The sequence below is a fragment of the Phycodurus eques genome, chromosome 9 (assembly GCF_024500275.1).
Source record: "Phycodurus eques isolate BA_2022a chromosome 9, UOR_Pequ_1.1, whole genome shotgun sequence".
Classification (NCBI taxonomy): domain Eukaryota; kingdom Metazoa; phylum Chordata; class Actinopteri; order Syngnathiformes; family Syngnathidae; genus Phycodurus; species Phycodurus eques.
In genome coordinates, this window is record NC_084533.1 from 18711975 (window position 1) to 18738551 (window position 26577).

General features: G+C 40.2%; 2 protein-coding genes across 9 annotated transcripts in view; both read left to right on the forward strand.

Moving 5' to 3' along the window:
- Positions 1 to 10999, forward strand: part of si:ch211-26b3.4 (connector enhancer of kinase suppressor of ras 2) — a 72523-nt gene extending 61524 nt beyond the window's left edge. For 4 of the 6 annotated variants that reach the window (XM_061685868.1, XM_061685870.1, XM_061685871.1 and 1 more), the window contains 5 exons: positions 3645 to 3715; positions 3791 to 3891; positions 4891 to 5644; positions 6967 to 7229; positions 8132 to 10999. In XM_061685868.1, coding sequence (XP_061541852.1) covers positions 3645 to 3715; positions 3791 to 3891; positions 4891 to 5644; positions 6967 to 7229; positions 8132 to 8341 — 1399 coding nt within the window. In that variant the 3' untranslated portion in view covers positions 8342 to 10999. The remainder of the gene's footprint in view (positions 1 to 3644; positions 3716 to 3790; positions 3892 to 4890; positions 5645 to 6966; positions 7230 to 8131) is intronic. The other 2 variants (XM_061685869.1, XM_061685872.1) reach the window with 2 other exon arrangements.
- Positions 11000 to 11598: 599 nt separating this feature from the next.
- Positions 11599 to 23110, forward strand: apool (apolipoprotein O-like). Of its 3 annotated transcripts, none has more exons than XM_061686453.1 (11): positions 11599 to 11637; positions 13648 to 13746; positions 13843 to 13968; positions 16186 to 16240; positions 16573 to 16671; positions 17543 to 17634; positions 17735 to 17839; positions 20136 to 20355; positions 20471 to 20737; positions 22067 to 22165; positions 22600 to 23110. In XM_061686453.1, exons 1-11 carry the CDS (start codon positions 11626 to 11628, stop codon positions 22683 to 22685), a joined length of 1260 nt encoding a protein of 419 aa, XP_061542437.1. In that variant the 5' UTR covers positions 11599 to 11625; the 3' UTR covers positions 22686 to 23110. The 3 variants fall into 3 exon arrangements, with proteins under 3 accessions (XP_061542437.1, XP_061542434.1, XP_061542436.1); XM_061686450.1 differs by lacking the exon at positions 11599 to 11637 and adding an exon at positions 11644 to 13368; XM_061686452.1 differs by lacking the exon at positions 11599 to 11637 and adding an exon at positions 11644 to 13368 and having other exon boundaries at positions 16606 to 16671.
- Positions 23111 to 26577: the final 3467 nt, after the last annotated feature.

Genomic DNA, 26577 nt, shown 5'->3' on the forward strand with positions numbered 1-26577 from the left:
CCACCGTGTTCTTAAATGTAGACTTAAATGAGCATGTTGGTGACATCACATGTGCAATGAGTAATATTTGCACAAGTGCTTTCTCATTTAATTATGCAGATCTCCCTGCGATGACATTGGAGGATAATTGGGAAAGAGTCATTAACAAGCTATATTAGACATACTGTATGCACATACTGTGTCTAAACCCGTATGACCTCACCAGACATTTAATTGATTAATAAGAATAAAGCAAGTCACACATACCTGACAAGGATGCAACTCAGTGTTAAAATTGCAGGCGTAGTAATAAACAAATCCATCCATTTTCTGAGCCGCTTATCCTCACAAGGGTCGCGGGAGTGCTGGAGCCTATCCCAGCTATCTTCGGGCAGGAGGCGCGGTAGACCCTGAACTGGTTGCCAGCCAATCGCAGGGCACATATAAACAAACAACCCTTCACACTCACATTCACACCTACGGGCAATTTAGTGTCTTCAATGAACCTACCATGCATGTTTTTAGGATGCGGGAGGAAACCGGAGTGCTCGAAGAAATCCCACGCAGGCACGGGGAGAACATGCAAATTCCACACAGGCGGGGCCGGGGATTGAACCCCGGTCCTCAGAACTGTGAGGCAGACGCTCTTAACCAGTCGTCCACCGTGCCGCCTAAACAAATCCAACACTAGGAAAAAAAAATCAAATTAAAAATATGTAGAGCCAAAGTTATGTAAGATAATTGCTGAAAACGTGCAAAGTCTGACAATTATGTAGTACTCACTTGTTAAGATATGGTGTTAAACAACAATGTTAAGCATTTCAGTTTTCATGATTTTTTGGGGGGGCCGTGGCTAAATCGGCCATGGCTGGTACCTATGCCCTGGCTAGTACGGTACCTACGCCCTTCAGCTTCAGCATGAGTCCCTGGTCCCCCACTGTATAAGAACATCAGCGCTTTCATTCGCATCAGTAGTTATCCAGCACAATTAGGAGTAACATAGGCTAGTTATAATTACTTCGCCCATTTCCACTGCTACGGCATTACCTATGCTAACATCTGGAAAATGCATCTACTGTACACTAGAGCAGCTTTGTGTTGTTATTTAAACTCTTAAGTGTTATGTATTTTGTGGTTTTCAGGTTACTGTAATATGTTGAAATGCGAAGCATTGTGGGGGTATAAAATTAGCAAGAATTATGTGCTCAAACGTCTTTCATGTATTGTGAGCCACTGGGTGAATAATGTGTGCTACTGTGAAAAGGTATTTCACCCTGACTGAAAATCATTTTTTTTCTTTTTTTTTGTTGTTGTTTCCAAACTTTAATCTTTAATATTATCAAACAACTGTAAATATCAGAAAAAAAAGATAACCCAAGTAAACATAGAATGCAGTTTTTAAATGGTGATTTTATTCATTAAAGGAAAAAAATATATATTCTACGCTACCTAGCCCTGTGTGAAAAAAATAATTGCCTCCTAAACCTAATGACTGATTGGGCCACCTTCAACAGCAACAACGGAAATCAAGTGTTTTCCATAACTGGCAATGAGTCTTTCACATCTCCATGGAGATATTTTGCCCCACTATTCCTTGCAGAATTGTTATGATTCAGCAACAGTGAAGGGTTTCCTAGCATTAGTGGCCTTTTTAAGGATATGCCAAAGCATTTCAGTTGGATTCGCTGGCGACTTCGACCCTCCTAGCTTAGCCTTAGGCACACAGCTCACAGGGACTGTCATATTTACCTATTAAAATCTGTGGTAGTGTGTTTTATGACTATATTTGACCATATACTGCTATTTTTCTTTTTACGAAAGTGTTATTTTTGGGGGGACTGGAACTGATGAATTGCATTTCCATTTAATTTAATGGGGAAATATGTTTTGCGATATGAGTGATTTGTGATAAGAGCATGGTCACGGAATATATAAATACAGTGTGTATATTTTTACACACGCACACACATTTTGCGGGTCAGTCCTAGCAACGCTTTTTCATCCAATTCCTCCATTTTGGTAGCAAAGCTCTGACATGTACATACGGTGCACCAGGAAATCGTGCACTAACAAAGGTTCTACGTTGTTCAGAACACAAAATATGATTAAAATGAGTTAATTTTCTAACTAATTAATTTGTTTGTAATTAATTAATTGTAATTAAGTCATTAAAGTCCCATCCCCTAATACAAAAATGACATCTTAAATCTTTTTTTTGGGGCGGTGGGGGGTGACATTGTTTGCTTTTTGTGTCATTATTCTATCAATCAAACAGGATTTGGGGATTTTGAGACAGCGTATCACTTATGTTAAATGCACAACCACGTGCATTGATTTTATTGGTAATTTCTATGATTGGACACACAATATTTGCCAATCTCTTTAACAGTGGTGCAATTCAAGGGGTACATTTTTACGTGACGACTGTACATCTGAAGGCTTATAATGTCAGTTCAGTGCCAACTTGAAGGCTTCTTCCAATGTAGCATTCTTTTCCCCCTTTTTTGGATGATACCAACATTCTTTGTGATTCTTTGCATTCCGAAAAATATTTCACTATGGTGACACAAAGTCAGGAGAAAAAGATGATTTCACTTGAAATGGTAAATATTAATTAATTTTTTTAAAAACTAATTTGAGCATCTAACGCCAGCTCTTTTCAACATTGTGGAACCTTAAAAGTGAATAATCTGTGAAAATATCCGTTAGTAATGCTACCATGTAGTGATGTAGCATTGCAAGGTAAAGGTAACTATGAAAAGATATGATGCGTCCAAGTATACTATCTCACGAAAGTTAGACTGTCATTAACAAGGTTGATGCAGAAGCTGCCTCCAAAGGTCTCCCCCCCCCCCTATAGAGCACGTTGGCCGCGTTCCTCCAAAGGTTGTAGCCTCTGTATTGGGAAACAGCTACCTTATCACTTTCTGAAACGATACTCCCCATGGAGGAGTTCTTAAAATTACAAATTATTTTCTTGTCTGCGGTAATAGGCTGTATTATTTGGTAATCTAATAAATATTTGTGACACCAAGACAATGTATTTGTATTTGCTAGACAAACATACAAAACCAAGATAAAGGTGTACTGCATATCCAATGAAAATAACTATATGTACATTTGTCAGTTTTGTTTTGTTTTGTTTTTCACAGGATTTGTTGACATCAATACTAGAATAGTTTTTGAGTTTCCTGGTCCTGATATTCAGATGAGGTTTCTATTCTTAGTTGCAGCCTGATTATTTCTGAGTCTGCAGGGACATAGGACAAGCTTGAATCTGGCGTGGAGAAAGACATACAGGCAGAACAGAGAGACAGAGAGGGGATCTGGATGTGTGGCTGTAGATTAAAAAAAAAAAAAAAAGCCATCTGAGAATCATAGTTCAGAGACTGGAAAGGAGACAGTCAGCTCTCTCTTTCTGCATCCATTGTTCTAATTTACTCTCTTCTTTTGTCTCCTCATCAAGTGGATGAAGTCAGAAAGATCTCAACTGCGAACAGACATGACTTTAATTATTTAAAGTGAATCTTGTTTTTATTCATCACTGGCTTCCACTTACCGAGTATAACCCTACATTCGCCCCCCACATGCTCCCTTTCCTCTTTTTCTTATCCACAGTTGCCTTTCTTTTTTTTAACCTGTCTCTTGTTTCTATCATTTTAAAGGTGGATGAACCGGCTTGGGTTGGCTGCTATTGGTTACACACCGGATGACAAAGTGCCACGTCCTGATGAAGGTGATAAAAACTGGCTCAAACTTAACGTTCGATTTTCTCACCAAAACTTCAAACGTCTATTTTTCTTGACTTTAGACTATTGGAGTGAGAGTGATCAAGATGAGGTCGATGGCTCCATGACACTCAAACAAGAGGGACCATCCGCTCTCTGCGATACTTACCACCGTACATCATCAGTGAGTACAAACTTAACCAACTTCTTTGCCGTGTCCCATTCTGATGGAATAATTTATTTAAAGGACCCACAGTTTTAAGTGCTCTCAACATCAATAAAACACGAGATTATCTGGTTCGGAAGCAGCCAAGCCCAACCGTTATCTGTGTTATGCTGCCAGGTTACAATCTGACCAACAGATGGCAGCAGCTACCCACATTCAACTCTGCTAGTATGTGACTGTACTTACTTAGACCACATTTCGACCAGTCAGTAAAGTGTGGTGTTTGTATTGTCAAAAGGTGATAATGGATACTGATACAAACCATACAGCACTTTTGGGCACCCTATTACTGTAGTACTAACAGTGGTGGTATGGTGCCTTGGAGGAATGTGTCAATATTTAGTCCGTTGTTTGGTCATCAGCTAATCATTGCTTATGTGTATGACAACAAGAATAGAATGGGAAGAACACAAAACATGCTTCTACTTAAATAAGGTCTTCTTATAATAAGTATCCACGTGCCAGGAAGAAAGAACAAAAAATGCTAAATGTTGTCCAGTGCTGACCTACTGTATGCTATGTTATGTTCTTCTTCATTGCTGGTATGACGTCACTATACATTTGTGTGATTTGGCCATTGTCATCTGGTCTAACACTCCCTGAGGAAAACAAACCAGGTCAAGGTTTACCATTTTAAACTGCAGCGTAGTGAGCTGGCCTGAACTATACCACTTGGTAGAAGTGTCTGTAAAAGATGTTTGGACATTTTACAGCTCATTGAGTTGAATTGTTGCCATTCTCATTTTAGCAACATAACAGCCATGTCCACCATTTTTGGAGTTGCTCATCTGACATCTCATTGCTTTTTTGCTCTCATCTTTTGGTCTCTTCACACTCCGCTTTTTTCTGTTCCCTCCTTTCACACCCCATCTTTATATCCTAATTGGTTATACACACACTTTTCCTCACATTGTGACCAACCTGTCCCACACACCCTAATTACCCATCCCCACAAAGTCTAACCTCCTCCACACTTATGACCAATTGCCCCGTTCTATGAGCTCCATGAGCCTCATGCGCTCCACTCCTTCTCCCCTTCCTCTACCAATGAGTGCCTCCACCTCCCCCATCCCTCCACAGATGGTCTCTTCCACCTCCCCTCTTCCTCTGCAGGTAAATTCTTCTAGCCCCTTCCCAGAGCCAAAGCATGGGCGGCATTTTTCCAGCGAGTCCACCCACTCCCACTCATCTGCAGAAGACCAGCGTGGAGAGGGACTGGGCATGGGCACAGGAACAGGCAGCACCAGTACCCACTCCTCAGGTTGCCGGTCTTCACATCGTGAGCGTCGCTCCTGGCAGGACCTCATTGAGACCCCTCTAACCAGCGCAGGGCTGCATTTCCTCCAGACGGCACCGGGGGAAAGCGATTATGGTGGCCTAATGGGAAGCATGGCCGGTGAGATGGGGCTCTATGGAGGACTGGGCAGACAGGGCATGTCCCCGGAGAGACGCAGGCAGGCTACGCTGCCAGTACGGAGACATCACGCCGCAGAGAGAGACAGGGATCGGGATGGGCCTTTCCCCCTGGAGCGTGGTCCACACACACACAGCTACACACACCGACGCTCCCATAAGCAGCGTAGTCAGAGTCTTCCCAGGAATAGGGACCCATTTGGAGGAAAGCTGATACACTCATCACCTCATATGGAAGAGAGAAGTGAAGATGAAGAGGCAGAGAGGCGGGCTGCAGATATGCTTGAGGGTGAGGAGGGTAAGAAAGGTACACTTTGTCTGTATTATAAAAAAAGGATAAAGAATAGTACTTGCTAAGATCAGGAAAGAGTACAGTATGTCCACAAGAATAGGCATACATTACTTTGACTGATTAATTTAAAATTATTTGTGATAATGAAAAACAATTTCTTTTTTTTTAACAATTGCATTCTTGTTCCTATTTATTTAAAATAGAACAGTGCACATGTAAATATTCCATATTATAGTCATAGGCTAGTTAAATGTAACATTTCAAGACTAAAAAAAATAGGGTTAGGGACTGATTAATTTGAAAGTGTTTTTGATCATAAATAAAAAATAATTTTTGTTCTTTGTGAATGTTCTATCTATCTATCTATCTATCTATCTATCTATCTATCTATCTATCTATCTATCTATCTATCTATCTATCAATCAATCAATCAATCAATCAATCAATCAATCAATCAATTTTCTGTTCTGATTCTCCTCACTAGGGTCACGGGCAGGCTGGCGCCTATCTCAGCCAACTCTGGGCGAGAGGCAGGGTACACCCTGAACTGGTTGCCAGCCAATTGCAGGGCACATTTAGACAAACAACCATTTGCGCTAACATTCACACCTACGGGAAATTTAGAGTCTTCAATCAACCTACCATGCATGTTTTTGGGATGTGGGAGGAAACTGGAGTGCCGGAGAAAACCCACTCAGGCACGGGGAGAACATGCAAACTCCACGCAGGCGGGGTCGGGATTTGAACCCCTGTCCTCAGAACTGTGAGGCAGATGTGCTAACCAGTCGTCCGCCTTAGATTTGAACCTTATTCATTTAGTCATTTTAAAAGGAGCAGTGCATCTTGACGAACATTTGAATGTGAATATGCCATATTACAGCCATAGGCTAGTTTCAATCAGTAGTCCCTTGGCAGGTTGGTATAACATTTCAAGTATACATAAAATAGGGTTAGGGATTGATTAATTTGAAATTCATTGTGAACATAAAAAAAAATATTTTTATATATTATATTTTTCCCCCCAAACAATTGTGTTTTTGTTTCTGTTTAAACACAGTCCTGATTGTGCTATAAAGATGTACATTTACTGCATCGCTATGTAAGCATTAATTTACATATATACAGTACATATCAAAAGGGGGATTTTTAAAGACTGTTTTAACTGGAACGACAAGCAGCTGTGCAGGATTGTGTTTCTTTACAAAGTGACATCGACAACTGTGACCTGACATGCTGTTGCTGCTTTAAAAATACATTTGAAAATGCCAAAAGTAGAAATCAAATAATAACTGAATATTTTTTCTCTGCTTCTCCCCTGGCTACCTCAGACCTGCGGGAGTTGAGAGTCGAAAGCAGAGAGAGGAGGGTCTCAGAGGTAAGGGAGAGGCGGGTGTCAGACGGCCGTGAACCTGAGCCATTGGATGGACTAGAGCAGCTGTACCGGGCCCTCGAACAAGCCAACGTTACAGCGCTAGGTGACCCAAGACCCTGTAGCAGGCAAGAACTTCGACGAGGTTTCTCTCAGAGAGTCAGGGACCCCCTTCTGAACGACAGACTGCACCGCGTCAGAGCTCTACGCAGCACCTTGAAGGTAGCTAAGAAAGAGAAATTTATGTCCAGACATATTAGATTGACACTCAGTGGAGTATAGATCCTCACCAAGGCAGAGGAAACCTAATTTGGATCAGCAACAACAATGTAATCATCTTATAATGTTAAACAAATGTGGGGAAAAAATGCAGCTTGACATTTATCTGGATATGCACCAAATTTAAATGGCTTCTTTCTTGGCTGATGTTTCGCCCCCTCCACTGCGTTTCATGGAAAACAATCAAGTTGTTTTTTTGCCTTATCCTGTAAACTAACAAGCTACAATGGCTGTCTTTAGAGTGCAGACTTCAGCCAGTGCCAAACGATCCTCATTTAGGTTTGTGCCCCCAAATTACTGAATAAACTTTCATAGAGTACAATGGAACCTCCCAGGATGTCTATTCTTTGTTTGGAATCAGAATATTTTCTTCCCTGTGAGATATAAAGGAATTAATCTTTTTCAGTAAATCTTTATTAAAGCTTGTATGAACTTTATTAACATCATTTACATGCATTCAGGGCAAAAGCAAGTTAACCACGCTATATTTAAAGTTGCAATGCATTTTGTGGGAGGATTGTTGGCATTGTTGCTCATGCATTCTTCCTCTTTTATAATTGATGTTGACTTATTCTTGCTTTAGCTATATTGTACTCCATAATCCTGGAAGTATTCTCACTTATGCATTACCTAATACTGAGACAAACAAACACAAAGATGTTGCGCTATATTTTTTTCCCTTATTATTAACAGTTTTAACTTGGTGAATGCATGTGCTACTGAGTGACATTGTAGTTAATGTATTGAAAGTCATTTTGGCATTACCTAAAATAGCAAACCCATTGCAATGGAAACATGAACTCCTTTCCCTCCTAACTGTGGTAACAATATAATGTCTTCTCCAGGCCAAAGAGTCTGAGCTCGCTGTAATCTGCGCCCTCCTGGAGGACCCAGGCCTGTGCTCCCAGACCTTCAGAGAATGGAAACAGTGGCACAGTGAGCTCTATTCCGACATCTGTCAGCTCAGCCCCGGCACCAATGGCCAGGACGATCTTTCCCCGCTGAGCGCTCCCATCATGACCCACACACACTCCTTTATTGAGACCCATGTGTGAGATACAGGACAGGATTGGACTCCCGATCGCTCTCTCACACTCTCTCTCTCTCTTTCTCACATCCAGACACATGTATACACACACACACACGCACACACACACAGTAACACACTTTGTTTATTCTTTACTGGATCCCCATTAGCTTTTGGAAAATACAAAAGCTAATCCTGGGGTCTGTCACCTTGTAACGTGTAAATATAGAGGCAACAGTCTGAGATATGAGTGTATGAACTTTTGATAATTCTGTGGACCCCACAGGGTGCCTGTTGCATGCCTGAACAGAAACCATGAATCTTCTTTTGTCTGTGGAACTCAGCATAAAGTCCACATGCCTGTCAAGAAGGAAATGGAGGATAATGAAAATGTTTGTACATGTTACATGTCCTTTGTCTACTCTTGTTTTTGCGATAGTTCTGATTGATTTAGTGTGTGTGTGTGTGTGGGGGGGGGGGGGGGGGGCGGGTGTTACTACTACTGTATGTAGCAGCAATACAGAAGAATTCTTTTCACCACAGCACTGTACTTTTGTACTAATGAACTTGCACCCAGAGCCACCAATCCTCCCCCTTCACTCTTCTCTTTATTTCCTCACTGCATATCATGCTGATAGCCCTGTTTCACATGGATCTGACAGGGCAGTGTGGGGATAGGATGATCAGTGACTTTACTGTATTTGAAGACTGTGAAAGGCTGGTTAATCTCTCTTTACCAATGAAAATAAACACTAGTCAACAAGAACCATTTTTCTATACACACAATTTCAAACTGTGAAAATGTTTATCTGCACAAGGAGGGGAGGTTCCTCTGATTGTGTGCAAATCTGTAATTTTTATTTTCTCACCACCACTCATCTCTCTTCTTCTTCATCTAACTTTTGGTTGTCATTTTTTTTTCTCTTTCAATTGTTGTGTATATGTGTATACTACTGTGTATACTGATGTAAATGTTTGCGTTCCACTACCACTGTGATTGGCTTTTAGAGACGAACACTGAGCGTATGTACTTAAATTTGTGCATTTTTTTTCCGTTAAACTGTTAGAGCAAGAATCATTTTCAAGGGAGTCTGTCACTGCAAAGAATGCACTTTCTATATATTTCCATCTCATTGGCAACATCACAGGGTCTGTCTCATTGGTCTCTTTACCATTGCTGTTCAAAATATCAGGTAAACACATCTCGTTTCTGAAGATTTATGTACAGTCAACTAATATATTTAAACATAGAAAAATATATAACTATTTATGTTTTGTGTCATAAATATAATGTAAAGTATGACGTATTCTATGCCAAGGTTTTGCATTGTACCCCTCTTCACTCTGTTTCTGTCGAAACAGTTGAACTCAGAGCAAGCCCATCATTAACCTGAGTGACGTTTTTTTTTATTGGTATACAATAAGGCCAACCCATAGACTTTCTCCTGGTGATGCATTGCATGAGAAAAGGCCTGGGACTGATTTGATTGGAGAGGGTAAAATATTGTGAATCATTTAAATTTTGTTATACTCCGGTTGGTTGCAGTATTGATCGACTTGTAGCGCATGATACACAAAAGCACCATTGAAGAATGATTTTTGACTTTTTTGTTTTGAGATTTGAGGAACTTTTCTATCTGTGTTAAGACATGCACTGAACAAGAACTGGAAAATGGCGTTGGACAGTCTATTAATCAGAATATGATGCATTGCTTCAGCATCCGAGAAGGATGTGACAATAATTTAGTTTATGCACCACAGAGTGAGCCCAAGTTACAAAAATGCAGTCACTTTGAAAAGAAAGGGCCGTTTGATAATCTGTTCTTGAATATAATATCATGCGATAATGGTATTAGTCATGTCTGACCAAGATCGAGCTAAGAACTCTATAGCGTCCCCTGGAGTGAATGACTCAGACTTGTAGTATCTTCTGCATCAAGCACTATTTTTGCGTATTCTTCACCTTTTACTGTTAATGAAATTATTTTAGTCTAGTTTTAGTTTGTATCATCATGTTACATGCTTGCAAAATATCAAACACAACCCAGACATACAGTTCTGTTTTCGAATGGTTTATTTGAAAGTACCACAAAGAAACTAAATGATGCAAGCACTTTTCCTGTGCCTCCCAACCCCCTCTTTGGCAACGATAGACTGACTATATTGGACTTCCGAGATACACAGAGCTGTAGAAGACTGAGAATGGAGTCTTGGTCTGCAGAGGTCTATATGTTCGTCTAGTCATCATTTGGTTGGTTGTCCTTCACCACCTGCTGCTCAGCAAAACAGCAACTTGTCTGTAGACATACAGAGGACAAGTTCTGATTTGTGGCCCCAGACTGTGTTATCATCCCCATCATCTTTGTGTGTGTAGACCTGCAGAACCAGGCTGAAAAGGGAGATTCCACGGTGTGTCCTTTCAGGGGTTTACGCCTCATGGTACATTGCACAGGTGTGTAAGATGTAAGTTGCACTGCGACATAAAAAAGGAACATATTGCTCTTTTTCAAGGATGATATTAGCTTACTGTAATTCTGTACAATAAACTGACTCGAGATGATATTTAAAAAAAAAAAGAAAGACAAGTACATTTATTCTTCCTAAAGTAGCCTTTTTTTGGTTTCATATATATGAATATATATTACAAAAATACAGATTGTAAGTTGTTAAACTTTGACTCCAATAAACTGAATCATCTGCACTGATCTCTGTTTGGTCAATATGTGCCTCTCCTAGGACTCACTGAAAAACGTTACACATTCAGTCATTCAGTATTATTGCATTTGATTTGAGAAACCACAACCTTTCTTCTTCTTTTTTTTAACTGTACCCAATTTTCTAGATTACCCATTCTATTTTCCAAATGCATGCTTATTGTAAATTCACTTTGATTCACCCCTCACTATTCAAACATTATCCAGCAACATCATTGCCCATGACTTTACTTTATAAACGTGACCAAAATACTGTTTCGTTACAGAAACACAAAGAATGTGACTGCATGGAGGGAGGGGGGGGGGGGGGGGGTGAATATACACGTATAAAAGGTTAGTAATGGTGTCTGTCTGTCTTGTCTGTCCGTCTGTGTATATATGTATGTATGTGACTCCATTCATTCATTCATTTTACACGAATCACACTTTGAAAGTAAATCGACTATATACCGTACATATACAGTTTACTCGTCCTGACAGTAAACTGCAGTACTATTATTTACTGGTAGATGGCAGTAGCTGATCGTGTTTCGGTTAACTCGAAGCTGAAGAATAGACGGGGAGACACAGCAGAAGAAGAAAGTGGAGGACGTCTGTCATGGCGGCCAAGGTGAATAGTTGTCATATTCTCTTCAGCGAACTTTCGATGTCGAGAATGATTATTTCCACTCAATATGTACACTGTGTGGTAATTTCTGACAATCCGTTGTTGTTGGTTGTCAGATATAACTCATACTCTGGGCAGGCATTCATCACGTATGACTAAACATTTGGCCATGCCTGGCAGAATCAATCCAATGCTAACAATATGATATCCAGCGTTGTATGTTTAGTATTACATGGAGTCGACAGCAATTAGCTCACGTCTACCTGTCGAGTGGTTTAATCTTCAAGTTCAACTGCACTGTCTACGCTATTTAAAAAAGGACACATTTTTTTTTGCTGCCATTCAACTGCAGCTAGTAGAATTAGCTTTAGTATAATATGGCGAAAAGTAGAATCAAGTCAGTAAAGGTCCTGTCACTATCGCCTGTGCAAAGTAGGGGAACTACTAGGCGTACTAGTTAAAGTTAAAATTAAAAAAAGATTTTGAATACACGTGAACTATTTCAGACAGATTAGAGCCAACTATACACTCGCTAATTTATATTTGCAGGTTGTTTTAATTTGAGTAAAAGTCTACCAACAGTACTAACATCTTGCTGTCAGTTTCTTACGAAAGTAGAACGTACCGTAACAATTGCATTTAGTATCAAGTACCTCGAGTTTACTTTCAAACAGAAAGCTGGAAGAAAATGTACATGAACCCTTTGGAATTGTACCAGGATTTTTGCATAAATTGGGAATAAATGGCGATCTGATCATCTGTTGAAAGTAATACCACACAAACAATGATATATCTTAATGTTTGTTTTTTTGGATGCACGATGTTAACATTATGGGTAGAGGGTGAAAAAAATATGTGAAGGACCAATAGTCCAAAATTCCTCTTGACTGCTGTCCATGTCTGACCTGCAACTTAAAGAATTAAACATTTGGTTGAGGTCATTGTTGCCAAAAGAAGACCAACCAGTTATTAAATTCAAAGATTCAAAATTCAAATCGTTTTTCCACCCTCCCCTATGATATTTACATGTTTCAGTTAGCCAAAACATCAACACATAGTCTGTGTGGTATTAGTTTAAGAAAATTGTGTGTCAGTTGTTCTGACGTATATGATCAGATAACATTTTGTGACCAATATATGAAGCCATCCAGGTAATTCCCAAAGGTTCATATACTGTACATTTTCTTGCAACAATGTGTGATGCAGGGCAGTTTCAGCGTATACAGCCGCTACGCTACCACAATTGACATTGTGTTACATAAATAACCCTTTGGCTGGTTTAATCATAGCTTACTTGAAAATATCTTTGTAGAGGCAGCTTTAAATATTTATATATACTTCTTAAATTTCATACAATTATATTGTGAAGGGCGGCACGCCAGTGGCCGACTGGTTAGAGCGTCAGCCTCACAGTTCTGAGGACCCGGGTTCAATCCCCGGCCCCGCCTGTGTGGAGTTTGCATGTTCTCCCCGTGCCTGCGTGGGTTTTCTCCAGGCACTCCGGTTTCCTCCCACATCCCAAAAACATACATAAATTGGAGACTCTAAATTGCCCTTAGGTGTGAATGTGAGTGCGAATGGTTGTTTGTTTGTATGTGCCCTGCGATTGGCTGGCAACCAGTTCAGGGTGTACCCCACCTCCTGCCCGATGACAGCTGGGATAGGCTCCAGCACGCCCGCGACCCTAGTGAGGAGAAGCGGCTTAAAAAATGGATGGATGGATATATTGTGAAGGTATACCTACTATTTTGTCCGTTTCATATGTATTGATTAGCGTTAAGTTACAAGACACCTATAAAATCCGCTACTTTATGGTGCAATGTGAAAGAAAAAATCTTATGTAAAAACAACTGAAACATTTTAATGTTGGATAAAGTGTTTTTGGCCTGTGTTGAAATATTATGTGTATGATGTTTACTTGTTTTTAACCACTATTATAAACTATTTGTTTGAGAAGACTTTTATCTGTAGTTTTTTACAATAGAAAGTAAGACTTAGTGTTTATTTTCCTAGGTGGCTATGGTGGCTGTCCCGGCGGTGCTTGGCATAGCCTCCATCAGAGTCTACACCATCAGTGAAGTGCCCACTGAAGGCCTTATTACTCGAGAGAAGGTACCCCCATCTGTATTGATGTAGGCCAATCCACACCATGTCCTGTATGTGACAGTTAGACCATAATAAAATTACAGGATATATTTTTGCCCCTAGCTGAACATCTACACCCCAGTGACAAAGTCTGCTCAGGTCCAGCGTGTTGCTGATCAGCCAGGGCTAATCGAAAGTGGCCTAACTACAGCAAGAGAAGGTCTACTACCCTTTGTCCATGTGGTGAAGGTACTCTGATGTCTTTAGACTTTGTGAAGTTAACCATTATGCTCAGGTCAAATTTTACCAAGCAGAGGATACTAGCTGAATTATGAATTATTTGAAAGTTGTCAATAATAATAATAATAATAATGATAATAATATTGTATCTGATATGTTTAGTGCTTCTTGTACTCAAACATGGTTGTTGTTTGTGTTGTTTGCTTAATGCAATAGAATATACACACACACACACACACATACACTATATTGCCAAAACTATTCGCTCACCTGCCTTGACTCAGATTTTGTGTTATCCCATTCTAAATCCATATGGTTTAATATGATGTTGATAAACTCTTTGTTGCTGTAACAGCTTTAACTCTTGTGGGAAGGCTTTCAACAAGGTTTAGGAGTGAGTCGATGGTAGTTTTTGTTCATTCTTCCAGGAGCATATTTGTGTGGTCACACACTGATGTTAGACGAGAAGCCCTGGCTCACTGTCCACTCAAAATCAACCCAAAGGTGTTTTATTGGGTTGAGGGCGTGACTTTGTGGAGGCCAGTCAAGTTCATCCATACCAAATTCTCTCATCCCTGTCTTTATGGACCTTGCTTTGTGCACTGGTGCACAGACATGTTGGAACAAGAAGGAGTAATCCCCTAACTGTTTGACTGTTCAAAATCTCTTGGTATGCTGAAGCATTCAGAGTTCCTTTCACCTGTCAGGTTGAGAGGGGAAATACAGACATTGGAGGAAGGTGTGGGGGGGATCACCAGGGGGGGTTATCATTGTGTTGCAGAGTTTAACTGGGTAACATCTGTAGGGAAGAAGTTTTACGTGAAACTGCTGGACAGGGAATGGAGGGTCATGTAGTGTTTTCCAGATGAAGGAGGGTAAACAGACTGGTTGGGGTGAGAACTGTCTTTAGTGATTTTGTGCGCCTTCTGCAATTTAAGTAGATTATTAATACATATATGTATTAACACACACACACATGTGCTCAAAACCTATTTTTCAAACTGAGCCTTGGAGCTAGGATCAAAGTTAGCACTGGTTTGATTTTATACCACAACAGCGCCCACTTGGAGCTGTCCAAACTGCTGTCATAATAGCACCAACTCTTTCGTGGTCCAGCGTAGGGCTGCACGATATATTGTTTGAGCCTTTTTGTAATTGCGATGTACGCAATAGTCACATCGCAGGGTCTGCTACGATGTTGGTGAACCTAATGTTCGGTGAATCAACTGAAATATTAAAAAAAGACCCGCAGAAGGACCTGTTTGGACATGCAAATAAGATTAGCACCGAGGCCTAGCAGCACAAACTAAATACTTATCTCCTTGTATGAAAACTACGAATGAGGACATGAAAAAAAAATTTACACCGGCTGCTTTTCCTGAATCGCGCTTCAGAATAAAACTAATGCACATTGCAACAGATTACATTTGGGGGGGACATGGAGGGGTGGAGAGCTATTGGTACTCTGAAGAGACAAACTTCAGGTGTACACAATGTGTGTCATTTAAATTAATGCACTCAAATCTAGAAATATGAATGCATATTATGTTAAAACGTGTGTTTATATTAACATTGATTAAGGGTTTACCCTGGCTCTCGCCCGAAGATAGCTGGGATAGGCTCCAGCATGCCCGCGACCCTAGTGAGGATGAGCGGTAAGGAAAATGGATGGGTGGATGATTAAAAAAATAAGTGTTAATGAATGTTGTAATGACAGTACAGTATAACTGGTCATGAAAATAAATTTCAACTTCATCTCTGGACTGTTACCTACTCTATATGACAGTGCATTTAAATACTGGTAGATTATACATACATGGCTCAGTTACTTTTTTGCATAATTTCTTTTCTACTGAAAATACTGTAAACTAGGCTTTACACGATCAGGCTTTTTGGGGCCGATTACCGATCAGCGAGTTTATAAAAAAAAAATTAAAAAAACGCTACCCGAACACCGATCCTATCACAAGATGGAGCATTGGTTCTATTTAAATGACTTGTTCATTTACTCTACATACTTGTGTACTGTATACTGAGTGTCTGCAATAGTATTCTCTATTCAGGTCAGGTATTCTAATCAGTCAGTTCAAACCAACATTACAATATGACAGAAATAATGGGTGCTAACTTAACGTAAAACCACCAAGAGCCACACACATGTGCGTGCATGTGACTTTTCTCTTTGAAGTTGCTTGTCTTGATGGTTCTGTCCCTTTCTATCCACAGGGAGCCTGCGTCTCTGTGAAAAGAGGAAGTGTAAATCTGTACCACGCTGGAGAGGGTGAGTTCACTGTAGGTACCTACACCTACCTACAAGTAGTTCCATGAATGTGTTTCCATGTACAGGACATAATTAACATTGATTTACAGTTTTTATTTTTCCAAAACACACAAAAATTACATGAGGTCTTTATTACATCTTACTGAAATATGTTTCTAATATATACATAGTTCTATGAGAAGGCAACAATAATAGAAGCACCTCTCATGATCCATTGTGATTTTATTCTACTGCAAATGTCAAACACATGATGTTAAGAGGCAAGACTGTACCAGAATACATATGCATTATGTGTCCCTAATGCTCATTTACTGTATCCTTGTATGTCTTAGATGTATACTATTACTTGAAAGATCCTCCTCCAGGTTTCCTACCTAGGTTTGGCACCATCACCATGGCTGGTCTACTTGGCATGTTCTTGGCACAAAAAGGTAACATGATCCTCACTCACACGCACACGGCGTTTGGGGAGAATTTATTTTGAGAGCTGCTGATATGCCCTTTCTATGATCAAGTAGCTATCTTCAAGAATTCTTCATTGTAGTGGCAAATCTAATCATTTGTATTCGTCTATTTTTTTCGTATTCAGTTCAACTGTTTTTCTACTATTTTCTTGCCATTTAAACAACAGTACAATCCGCTACATACCGAACGTCATGTGACCAAACCTGGAAAACGAGATATCTGACTTCCTGTGTTTGCTACGCTAACGATCATGACTATGGTTGATGACATGATTGAAAAAAAAAAAAAAATCTTTATGGCTGGTGTATTGTTGGAGTATTTTATGTCATAAAACATCGTATGGAAGGAAACCCAAGGTTTTCTAACAAATTTTATTTAAGTGGAATGTTTGACTGCATATATTCTGCACATAGGTCTTTCAGATCTGACATTTTAAGCATTGTGTCACCTTTATGGGAAGGAACCAATGCTGCTACTATATCACTTTGTCACTTTTCAAACACAATTGGTTTGACAATTTGGAGACTCTAAATTGTCGTGGAAGTCAGTTTAGTGACAATCTGAGGAGTTTGTTGGATCGTAGCCATTTCAGTCACATGATCACTGAGTAGCGGTATTATCTGACAACATCTAGCTTCAAATAAAAATAAAAAAAGTCAGTGCTTGTTCAGTGTTGACACTATTCAAAGTTATAACGCGTGTATAAAATTTCCCATATGGTAAAATGATCACAGCCGTTACTTGACACGGCTGACGTAACATAACAGCAACTTCTACTTTAAAGTATTGAAGGTTTAAATCATTACTTTTCCTCTTGATTGTCAAATGGTGTTTTAGGCTCTCGTTTAAAGAGGATTGCAGTTCCATTGGGTCTTATGAGTGCTGGGGCATCAGTGTGCTACCCAGCCCAGGCAGTGGCTGTCTTTAAGGTGAGCACTTTGTCAGACTAACCTTGTAACCAACCGTCAACAACATACTCATACGATTGTATTCATGAGGCAAAATACTTATTTTTCTCTTGTTATTAAGGTGACAAGCAAGAAGATGTATGCTGCAGGCCAGTGGAGCCGCGCTGCCATGGGTTCACTGTTCACCTCTAAGCCCCCAGAGCCTGATGCTGCTCCACGGCCACAGGTTATTTATGCCTTTAAACATTCAAACAGATGCATTATGGTCATGGTTATTACCGAGTCTTGTTGAAAAATATGAGCCCGACAACATCAACATAGTTTTGGGACAGTTGAACATATTTAAACACAGTTAAATTAATGCAGAGATACTGACATGCTAACTTCACTAAAATGGGATAAATTATTCTACAATAGTTGCAATTGAGGAATGGGAGAATCTGAACTCTTGTTTTCATGCCAGTGTTGTAAGTGAGCATACTGTGAGGCAGAGGATTTGTATCTTAGCAGACGTTTGTGGCTATAGGCCTAAACTGACGATGTGTTGTTGTTCTCAGGCCAACTCCAGACCGTTTCCCAAGAAATTTGAATATCATGGAAAAGTTTATTTATTTCCATAATTCCATTCAAAAAGTTAAACTTTCATAAATTATAGCTTCAGGGCCCACAATTTAAACAATTTCAAGTATGTATTTGTTTATTTTTACATAATTTGGGTTTCCATCTTATAAAACCACAAAATTAGGAATTGAAAAATTTGAATACTATGAAGAAATCACCATTTACTTTTTTTTGAAGAAAAAAAGTTTAGGGCAATCAAAATATGGTACTTTCAAAATGATATGTTAATCTTCAATACTTGGTTGGGAATCCCTTTGCTTTAATCACTGCTTTAATCGTGGCATTGAGGCAATCAGCCTGTGGCATTGCCTGGGAGTTATGGAAACCCAGATTTTGCTGCTTGCTGTCAGTTCTTTTTTGTCTTTGGGTTTGGTGCCCCTCATTTTCCTCTTGATAATACCCCATAGATTCTCAATGGGGTTTAGAGCCGGCGAGTTGGCTGGCCAATCAAGCACTGTAATGGCATTGGCATCAAACCAGGTTTTGGTGCTTCTGGCGGTAGGGGCAGGGGCCGGGTCCTGCTGGGAGATCAAATCTGCATCTCCATACAGATCTCCAGCCGAAGGAATCATGAGGTCCTCTAAAACATTCTGGTAGACTTCCGGTGACCTTGGATTTAAGAAAGCAGAGTTTACCAACACCTGGACATTGCACCCAAAATCATGACTGACTGTGCATATTTCACACTGGGCCTCAAGGAGCTTTGGTTCTGTTCTTCACCCATCTTCCTCCGAACCCTTGGACCTTGATTCCCGAATGAAAGGCAGACTTTACTTTCATCTGAAAAGAGGACCTTGGACCACTGGCCAACAGTCCAGTCCTCCTTCTCCTTGGCACAGTTCAGACACTTCCTACGTTGGCTCAGAAGTGGCTTAACTCGGGGAACCTGACAGTTGTAGCCCATCTCCTGGAAGCGTCTGAATGTGGTGTTTTTTTAAGATGTGACTCCCGCCTCATTCCACTCATTATGGGTCTCTGCTAGATTCTCAAATCTTCTGTTTGATAATCCGCTGAAGCCCACGGTCATCTCTTTCGCTGGTGCATCTTCTCTTGCCACATTTTGTCCTTCCATTGATATGCTTGGACACAGCACTCTGTGAACAGCCAGCCAGCCTCCTTAGCTATGAACGTTTGTGGCTTACCCATCCTATGGAAGGTATCAATGATGGTCTTCTGGCCTTTTGTCAAGTCTGCAGTCTTCCCTATATTGAACCCAACTGAAACAATTGAACCAACTGGAGCAATGTAATGAGACCTCAGGTTACCTGTGCAGGTGCTTTGAGTTTAGGAGGTAATTAGTGTGTGACAGTCAGTTTAAAATGTTTATGGCCTGCAAAATGTGGGCTGATTTCTTCACAGTATTCAAATTTTCTGAATTTCTGATTTTGTGGGTTTTATGAGCTGGAAGCCCAAATTATGTAAACATAAACAAATACTTGAAATTGTTTAAATTGTGGGCCCTGAATCTATAATCTATGAAAGTTTAACTTTTTGAATGGAATTATGGAAATAAATAAACTTTTCCATGATATTAAATTTTTTTGGAAAGGGTCTGTAGTTAAGACTAGTTTGTCGACACCACCAATGCTGATTGCAGCCAAGTAGCAGACTCCACCTTTCTTCATTTGCTTGACGGTCGAATTCCACACAGTGGTCAGAATTTTTAACGAACAATTAAATGACTCAATTTTTTCCAATCTCTATGGGTTGGCCGGGGCCACCAGTAGTGTTATTAGCTTAGTGTGAATACATCTGTAATATATCTAAAATTATTATAGCTGCTGTTGTAAAAAACAACAACAACAAAAACCTTGATTTGTGAAGCTATTTCTGGGATTGTGAATCTAGGAAAGTGGTTGTGTACATACTTTGATTGCATTCCTTTCACGTGGGCTTCACAGGCAACTCATGTGCCGCCTCCAGAGACTGCAGTGGTTGATGAGCCTCGTCACGCCTCAGAGCCAGGCTCAGCACAGAGCCTTGCCATCTCAGACACTGAGGCAAAATCAGTGGAGTGTGTTCCAGCCGCTGATAAACTCATCATTGCTATCACAGCACAAGAACCGTCAGTCGCACTCACAGAAATCTCAGCCGAGCAGTTCCCCGCAGAGAGAGACTCAGGTACAGCAGATATTGATCTCCGTCTTCCTGTTTCTCAATGTCACATCAGTCACATGAGGCATCTACTCTTATTTACACTTGTTATAATTTGGCGATCTGTCCACTTTGGCTCAAGAATCAGTGGACTCTGTTCAACATGAGATGCCTCAAGCCTCCAAAGAAGCACCAGAGGGCGCCCTTGCTGTATCTGACGATGCTGTCACTTCATCAGTGGGCATCTCTCTGTCTTCTGATGGCACCCACGCTGATACCCTGCCTGCTAAGCCCACACTAAGTTCAGAACCACATACCGAAGAGTCTGCTCAAGTTGAATCGGCTCCAGCTGAGGTTCCCGCTTCCACAGAGGAGCCCCCTACTCCAAAGACCTCAAATGAACCAGCAGGTAGCACTAATAATCATCATGTCAGCATGAATCGTCTTCACTGGATACCCTTCACATTTGACCGTAACAAAATATGATTAGAACCAGTAACAGGCGAATTACTGCTTGCTGCCTGCAACATTTATTATAAATACTATTGAGTACAAATAGGGGTACTGCAAGGCAAGTCCTTGTCGCGTTCTGCTATTTCATAGTTGCAAACGGTTGGTATATCTACAAGAAGGAGTCACAAATAATTCCCATGGCTTACAAAGTGGAATGTATCACAAAAATATACTTGGATGACATTTACATTGTTAATCATATTCACATGCATATTCATTCAGAGATGAGAAACATCTGGAAGGACAAAAATCATAAATGTGTCCTCTGTCAATGTCTTTGACAATATTTATTCTTCCATCAAACCATTAATTCTTGCATCCACTGACTCGATTCAGAGGAACAGCTGTGGCCTGCCATTTGTGAAGTCTGGCAAGCGAAGCATTCATGCTTTACTTTGTGGAAGAGATTGCTCGCTTTGGGACATCTCAGGCTTTTGTTTGTATCTTTTAACCAATCATGCCGTCTTCAAATCTTTTTCCCATTCATTGCAAAATGCCTTTCATTTAAACTGATCCTTTGTCTTTTATAGCAGTTCACTCAAATTTGTTTTGATGCATCTTATTTCCCATTTCATGCAATACAGTGAACCCTCACTATTCGTGATACACTATACCGCTTTTTTAAATCAGTGTTACATACTGTAGATACTCTTATTTTTAAAATACATACAGTATATTGCAAATTACTATCTTAAGTTCAGCATTTACTGTAAATGAGAGAGAGCAGATAGCCATTACCATCTAATCAGCCGTTAACCTCCACCACTGCCAAAAGCGATCCAAAGCTTTCCCTGCATCATCATGAGAAGTTTACCACCTTACTTTCTCTGGTGTCAACTCCACAAGGACCTGCGTCCGCCTGTTGGACCTCTACTAGAATCTTCCATCGCGCTGCTGGTCACCATCAAGCTGGCCACCTATCAGCTGATGACCAACACTAGCTACTCCTCCGCTAACATGGGACCATAGAAGAAACAGAGAATTTTGGGCGGAATCTTAAGGTGTCTAAGAAAGGGCACAAAAATACAGGGATAGGTGCAAGTAGATGCGTTCTTCAGCGAATAGTTTGTTATAGAGAAACATGTGCAAGTAGACAAGTTCTGATTTTTTGCGAATCATCTGGATTTACTTTGGAAAGCATTATTTAGATAAATTGAACAATTTTTGTAGTAGTTCAATCATCCTTGCCACATGGTGTTGACCCTCTATGTATTGTCACCACCAGTACCGGTTGTGGAGTCCAAAGAATCGGTGGCCGCTGGATTGGGAGAAGAAGGATCGCAGGCACACAAGCTTGCTGAACAGCCAGCTGCAAACGGCAAAGGTATTGTTTCATTAGGTAGACGTGGTAGAACCTGACTTGAGCGAGAGGTAGGGATGCTGCAAGCCATCCCTACCTTTCTACATCTTGAGCAAATGAGATGACTTGGTCTTAATGAGCCAAACAATGTATTTTTACATTGATAAGGCAACTTATGTGACTGAGACCTTTAGCCTTCTAGCCAAACATTTCTGAGTAAAATGTCTGTTTTGAGCTTCGCATTGCAATGACGTTTTTTTTTTTCTTTTTTTTTTTTTTTTCTTTTTCTCTTTCTTTTCTTTTCTTAGATTTAATATTTATTCTCACACCAGTGGTAGTTAAATATTGGAGTTGTCAACAATAGATTCACCATTGCAGGAGTATAGAGAAGGACAACAAAATATTCTAAATCCAAAATGTATTCTTTTGCTTTCTTCATTTCTCTTGCTGGCCACCAGGGGGCTCTGAGTTTAGCCCAGATCCTGCCCTCTTGGACTATGGCCAGTCCAATCCTGAGGACGAAGACCTATACAGCACTCACTGATAAGCCCGGCACATCTCATCCAGATTGACACACACTGTCATCACACCGCATAAAAGGTGCATTTTTTTACAAATATGAAAACAGTCTAATTCCTGCCACAACGTTTGACTCCCTGTACTATGTTGAGAAAAAATAAAACTGTTTGAAAGAGTTTTGTGGAAGAACATGTGTACATGTGTCCTACAGATGGCTGGCTTTGTATTCCTTCCACTCTTTGATATTTAGCAAATATTTTCAGGTTATTTTTTATTTTTTTTGCAGTCCCCATTGTCCTGAATGCACCATATTGACTAGGTGGAAACAGTGTGTCATCTGTAATGATTATGAAAAAAACAATTCATGTAAAGTTGTGCAATTTTGTTATCGCCCAGAATTGTCTTGATGAATTGATTGAAGAAGTCAAATAAATCTATATTTTTCATGAATTCATGTTTGAGTGTGTAATCTGATGCAACAACAATTACGTAACCATACATGTTTACTAAGTAAGAGCAGTAGGTCATTCGTTTTGAATGATAAAAGACACAAGAAGGCTGAGCTGGGCTTTGACTGCCTGACATACTGGAAATAAAATTATAGACTGAGTTTCCTTAAATTTACAGTGATTGTTCCCTCTCACATCAACATTTCCCAAGGCCCAAGAGACTTTCTGACCCAATATGGCTAAGTCATCTAAGGTCAAAGGTCAGGTTACATGTTCTATGTCAGCTCTCTCTTCTCTGGGCTCCATTTTGATGATTTTATTTAAGCAAGTTTTTATTAGTTGCATAATTACAGACATGCTCTAATTCTGATTCCAGAATTATTCTTATTCAGTGTTATAGCTGCAAAGATGAACAAAATTGTTGATACTCCTAGAAAAGATGGAAACATATTCAGTTCATAGGAATAAGTAACACTAAGGTGTGTCCCTCTAATTAGCATCACAGATGTCTTCAAAATTGTAATCAGTCTGTCTTCCTATTTAAAGGGTGTGCAGCACAACTTAAAATTAACCACAGAAAGCAAAGGTGTCTCAGATTAAAGAGGAAATTATACACAAGCATGTCAAAGGTAAAGGCTATAGGCAGTGGCGGTTTCTGATATGAGCAGCCGCTCAGGGCAGCGTTGTGTTTTTTTTTTTTTTTTTATTTATTTCTTCCCCCCGGTGGCAAGTCTCTTGATTGCAGTGATTGACTCAAAACGGTGTGCAGGCCTATTTCTTATTATTTTTTTTAAATTATATTGTTAAAGGGTGGAACGGTGAGCGACTGGTTTGCAAATCTGCTTCACAGTTCTGAGGACCGGGGTTCAAATCCTGGCCTCGCCTGTGCGGAGTTTGCATGTTCTCTCCGTGCATGGGTGGGTTTTCTCCAGGTAGTCCGGTTTCCTCCCACATCCCAAAGACATGTATGGTAGGTTGCTTGAAGACTCTAAATTGCCCGTAGGTGTGAATGTGAGTGTGAATGGTTGTTTGTTTCTATGTGCCCTGCAATTGGCTGGCGACCAGGGTGTACATCGCCTCTCGCCCAGAGTCGGCTGGGATAGGTTACACACACCCGTAACCCTCGTGAGGATAAGTAATGTCTGATTGTCATTGTAAATTTTTCAGTCAGTCTTTATTTTTAAGTTATAGTTTGAGATTATTTCAGAGATCATTGTCGGGTTTTTTTTCTTATCAGACGGGGTTAAAACAATTTTGTCCACATGTAGCTATTGTGTGTTGTTACTAATCGGATTTGGCACCCCATTTCATTGCTTAAATGGTTTCAATGCTCACTGTATTTTATTTATGCTTATACGGAGCATGTGACACAAGATGGCCCCATTGGTAGTGTCTGTGTGTGTTCCTTGTCGGTCAGATTAACATTATTTTGTCTTATGGACACAATAATGGATGCATTTAAGTTATATTTTTCAGTGTTCTAACAGTTTGAACATTCATCTTAAAGGTCCCATATTTTAACAAACCATTTTTTTCTAGTATTTGGGATTTTATATTGGCTCTATAATTGCCTTGGTAAACATGTGAAATATGAATTAAAATCGTACACGCATTCCTGAGTTCCAGACGTTTCTCTGCCGAGAGACCTAAAATCAGGTAATTTGAATTTCTTGAGCTTAGCTACGTCACGTGCGAAGATTTCCCTCCCCCGGCAGCACTGTCAACATAACAAACGTGTCCTCTCACAAGTGGGTCTTCTACACTGAGGCAACCAGTCAGAGGAAAGGGGACGGTTTTAGCCAAATATGGACAAAGCAGATACAAAACTGGGTCAAACAGAAGCAGCTGTCAGAGGGGCTCTTCTGGACACTGGTATGACAAAACCAAGGTGTTTTTTGACAGGAATTACAATTTTTTTTTTTTTTCTATGTGGAAGTCTAAATAGCCAGAATATGGGACCTTTAATTAATCAGTGGCATTTCTTTTTATCTTCCTAATATTACGCACACTGTTTTTATGTGTTTTTGTTTGTCCTCTGGACTGGTGCTAATAACGTTTATGTCGAATCATAATCCTTACCCCATACTCCACTGCAAATAATCTACCCTTCTACAATTAAAAACAGAGTTGATGGTACTAAAATTAGCCCCATCAATCAGAATCTTATCTCTGCCTGGAACGATGAACGTTGCTTCAAGCCTCATTCCGTGCCACTGCTGTCAGTCACATCCATCTTGAATGTCACTCATCAACAATGGAGGCAGCATTAACCCGCGACATTGATGCAGAGCCTTCACTAAGATTGGAAATCTTTCATTCTTCTTGACATCAGGCTCTCTGCTACGTTTCTCACTGTGCGATTGTAAATTTGTAAATAACATTAATGCATCGTCCCTTGTACACAATCTCTGTCGGGCATCATGAATGTGGCACAATCTGCTACTGTGGAAAGGAATGAACAATTAAATATAAGCTCGCCCTGGTCTGCTTATTTTGGTCGGATTTTGACTTTCCCACTGACGAAACAGGCACAAAGGTACACCGCAGACAAAGTAACTAACACAAGGGGTAAACTTGAGCTGTTATGAATGACGTCGTGCGGACTGCCTGCCTAACAAAAACTGATGAAAATCAGTTTCTGCATGCAGAAAACACATCTTGGGCCTGTATTCACGTCACTACCCTTCTCAATCAAATGAGGAAAAATTCCCATTAAGTCTGAAGAAAGCTGGTTAAATTCTTGTGTTGTCCTTTGACTTCCATCCATCCATTTTCAAAACCGCTTGTACTGGTTAGGGTTCGAGAGGCAGCCTATCCCAGCTGACTTCGGGCAAAAGGCGGACTACACCCTGAACTGGTTGCCAGTCAGTTGCAGGGCACATATAAACACGGACAACCATTCACACTCACATTCACACCGTCACTGAGTGGGAACTGAACCCACACTGCCCACACCAAAGTCAGACAAGTGTACCACTACACCATCAGTGACCTTCTCTTTGACTTAATGCTCCTAATTGCAAAGCTCCAATGGGCACCTTACTAGTTTTATCTAACTCATCTTCTGTCACATGGTATTTAAATTGACAAGGTTTCATACTTTGACATAATGTTTGAGTATTAGTGGCAAGTTGTGGGTGGAGTGCTATAAAAGCAAGGAAACTCCAAAAATATGGGACTATTCGAGGATGGAAAAAATTATTGAGTATTAACAAGAGTAGATGTGAATTTATGGGAATAAAATAGCAATTTGCTTGAATGCACTTTAGTCTGTAATAAGTTCTTCGTTAAAGACAATAAGGCAAATTCAGTAGACCGTTTACCCTCAATATTACAGGGCAAATGCAGGCCACAGGCCCTCCAGCACGTCACAAAACTTGGAAAATTATTGTTTTTTCTGTAATAAAAACATGCACAACATATTTTTTAAAGATGCTGCCAAACTTCTGACCATGACTGTACTGACTT

What these genes read in the sequence shown, in the direction of transcription:
- apool (XM_061686450.1), top strand. Translation starts at nt 13,228, where the DNA reads ATGTGCCCTGCGATTGGCTGGCAACCAGTTCAGGGTGTACCCCACCTC. An exon ending in TGGATGGATATATTGTGAAG is followed by an intron (nt 13,369 to 13,647) that starts GTATACCTACTA and finishes TTATTTTCCTAG; the next exon opens with GTGGCTATGGTGGCTGTCCC. An exon ending in GCCTTATTACTCGAGAGAAG is followed by an intron (nt 13,747 to 13,842) that starts GTACCCCCATCT and finishes TTTTGCCCCTAG; the next exon opens with CTGAACATCTACACCCCAGT.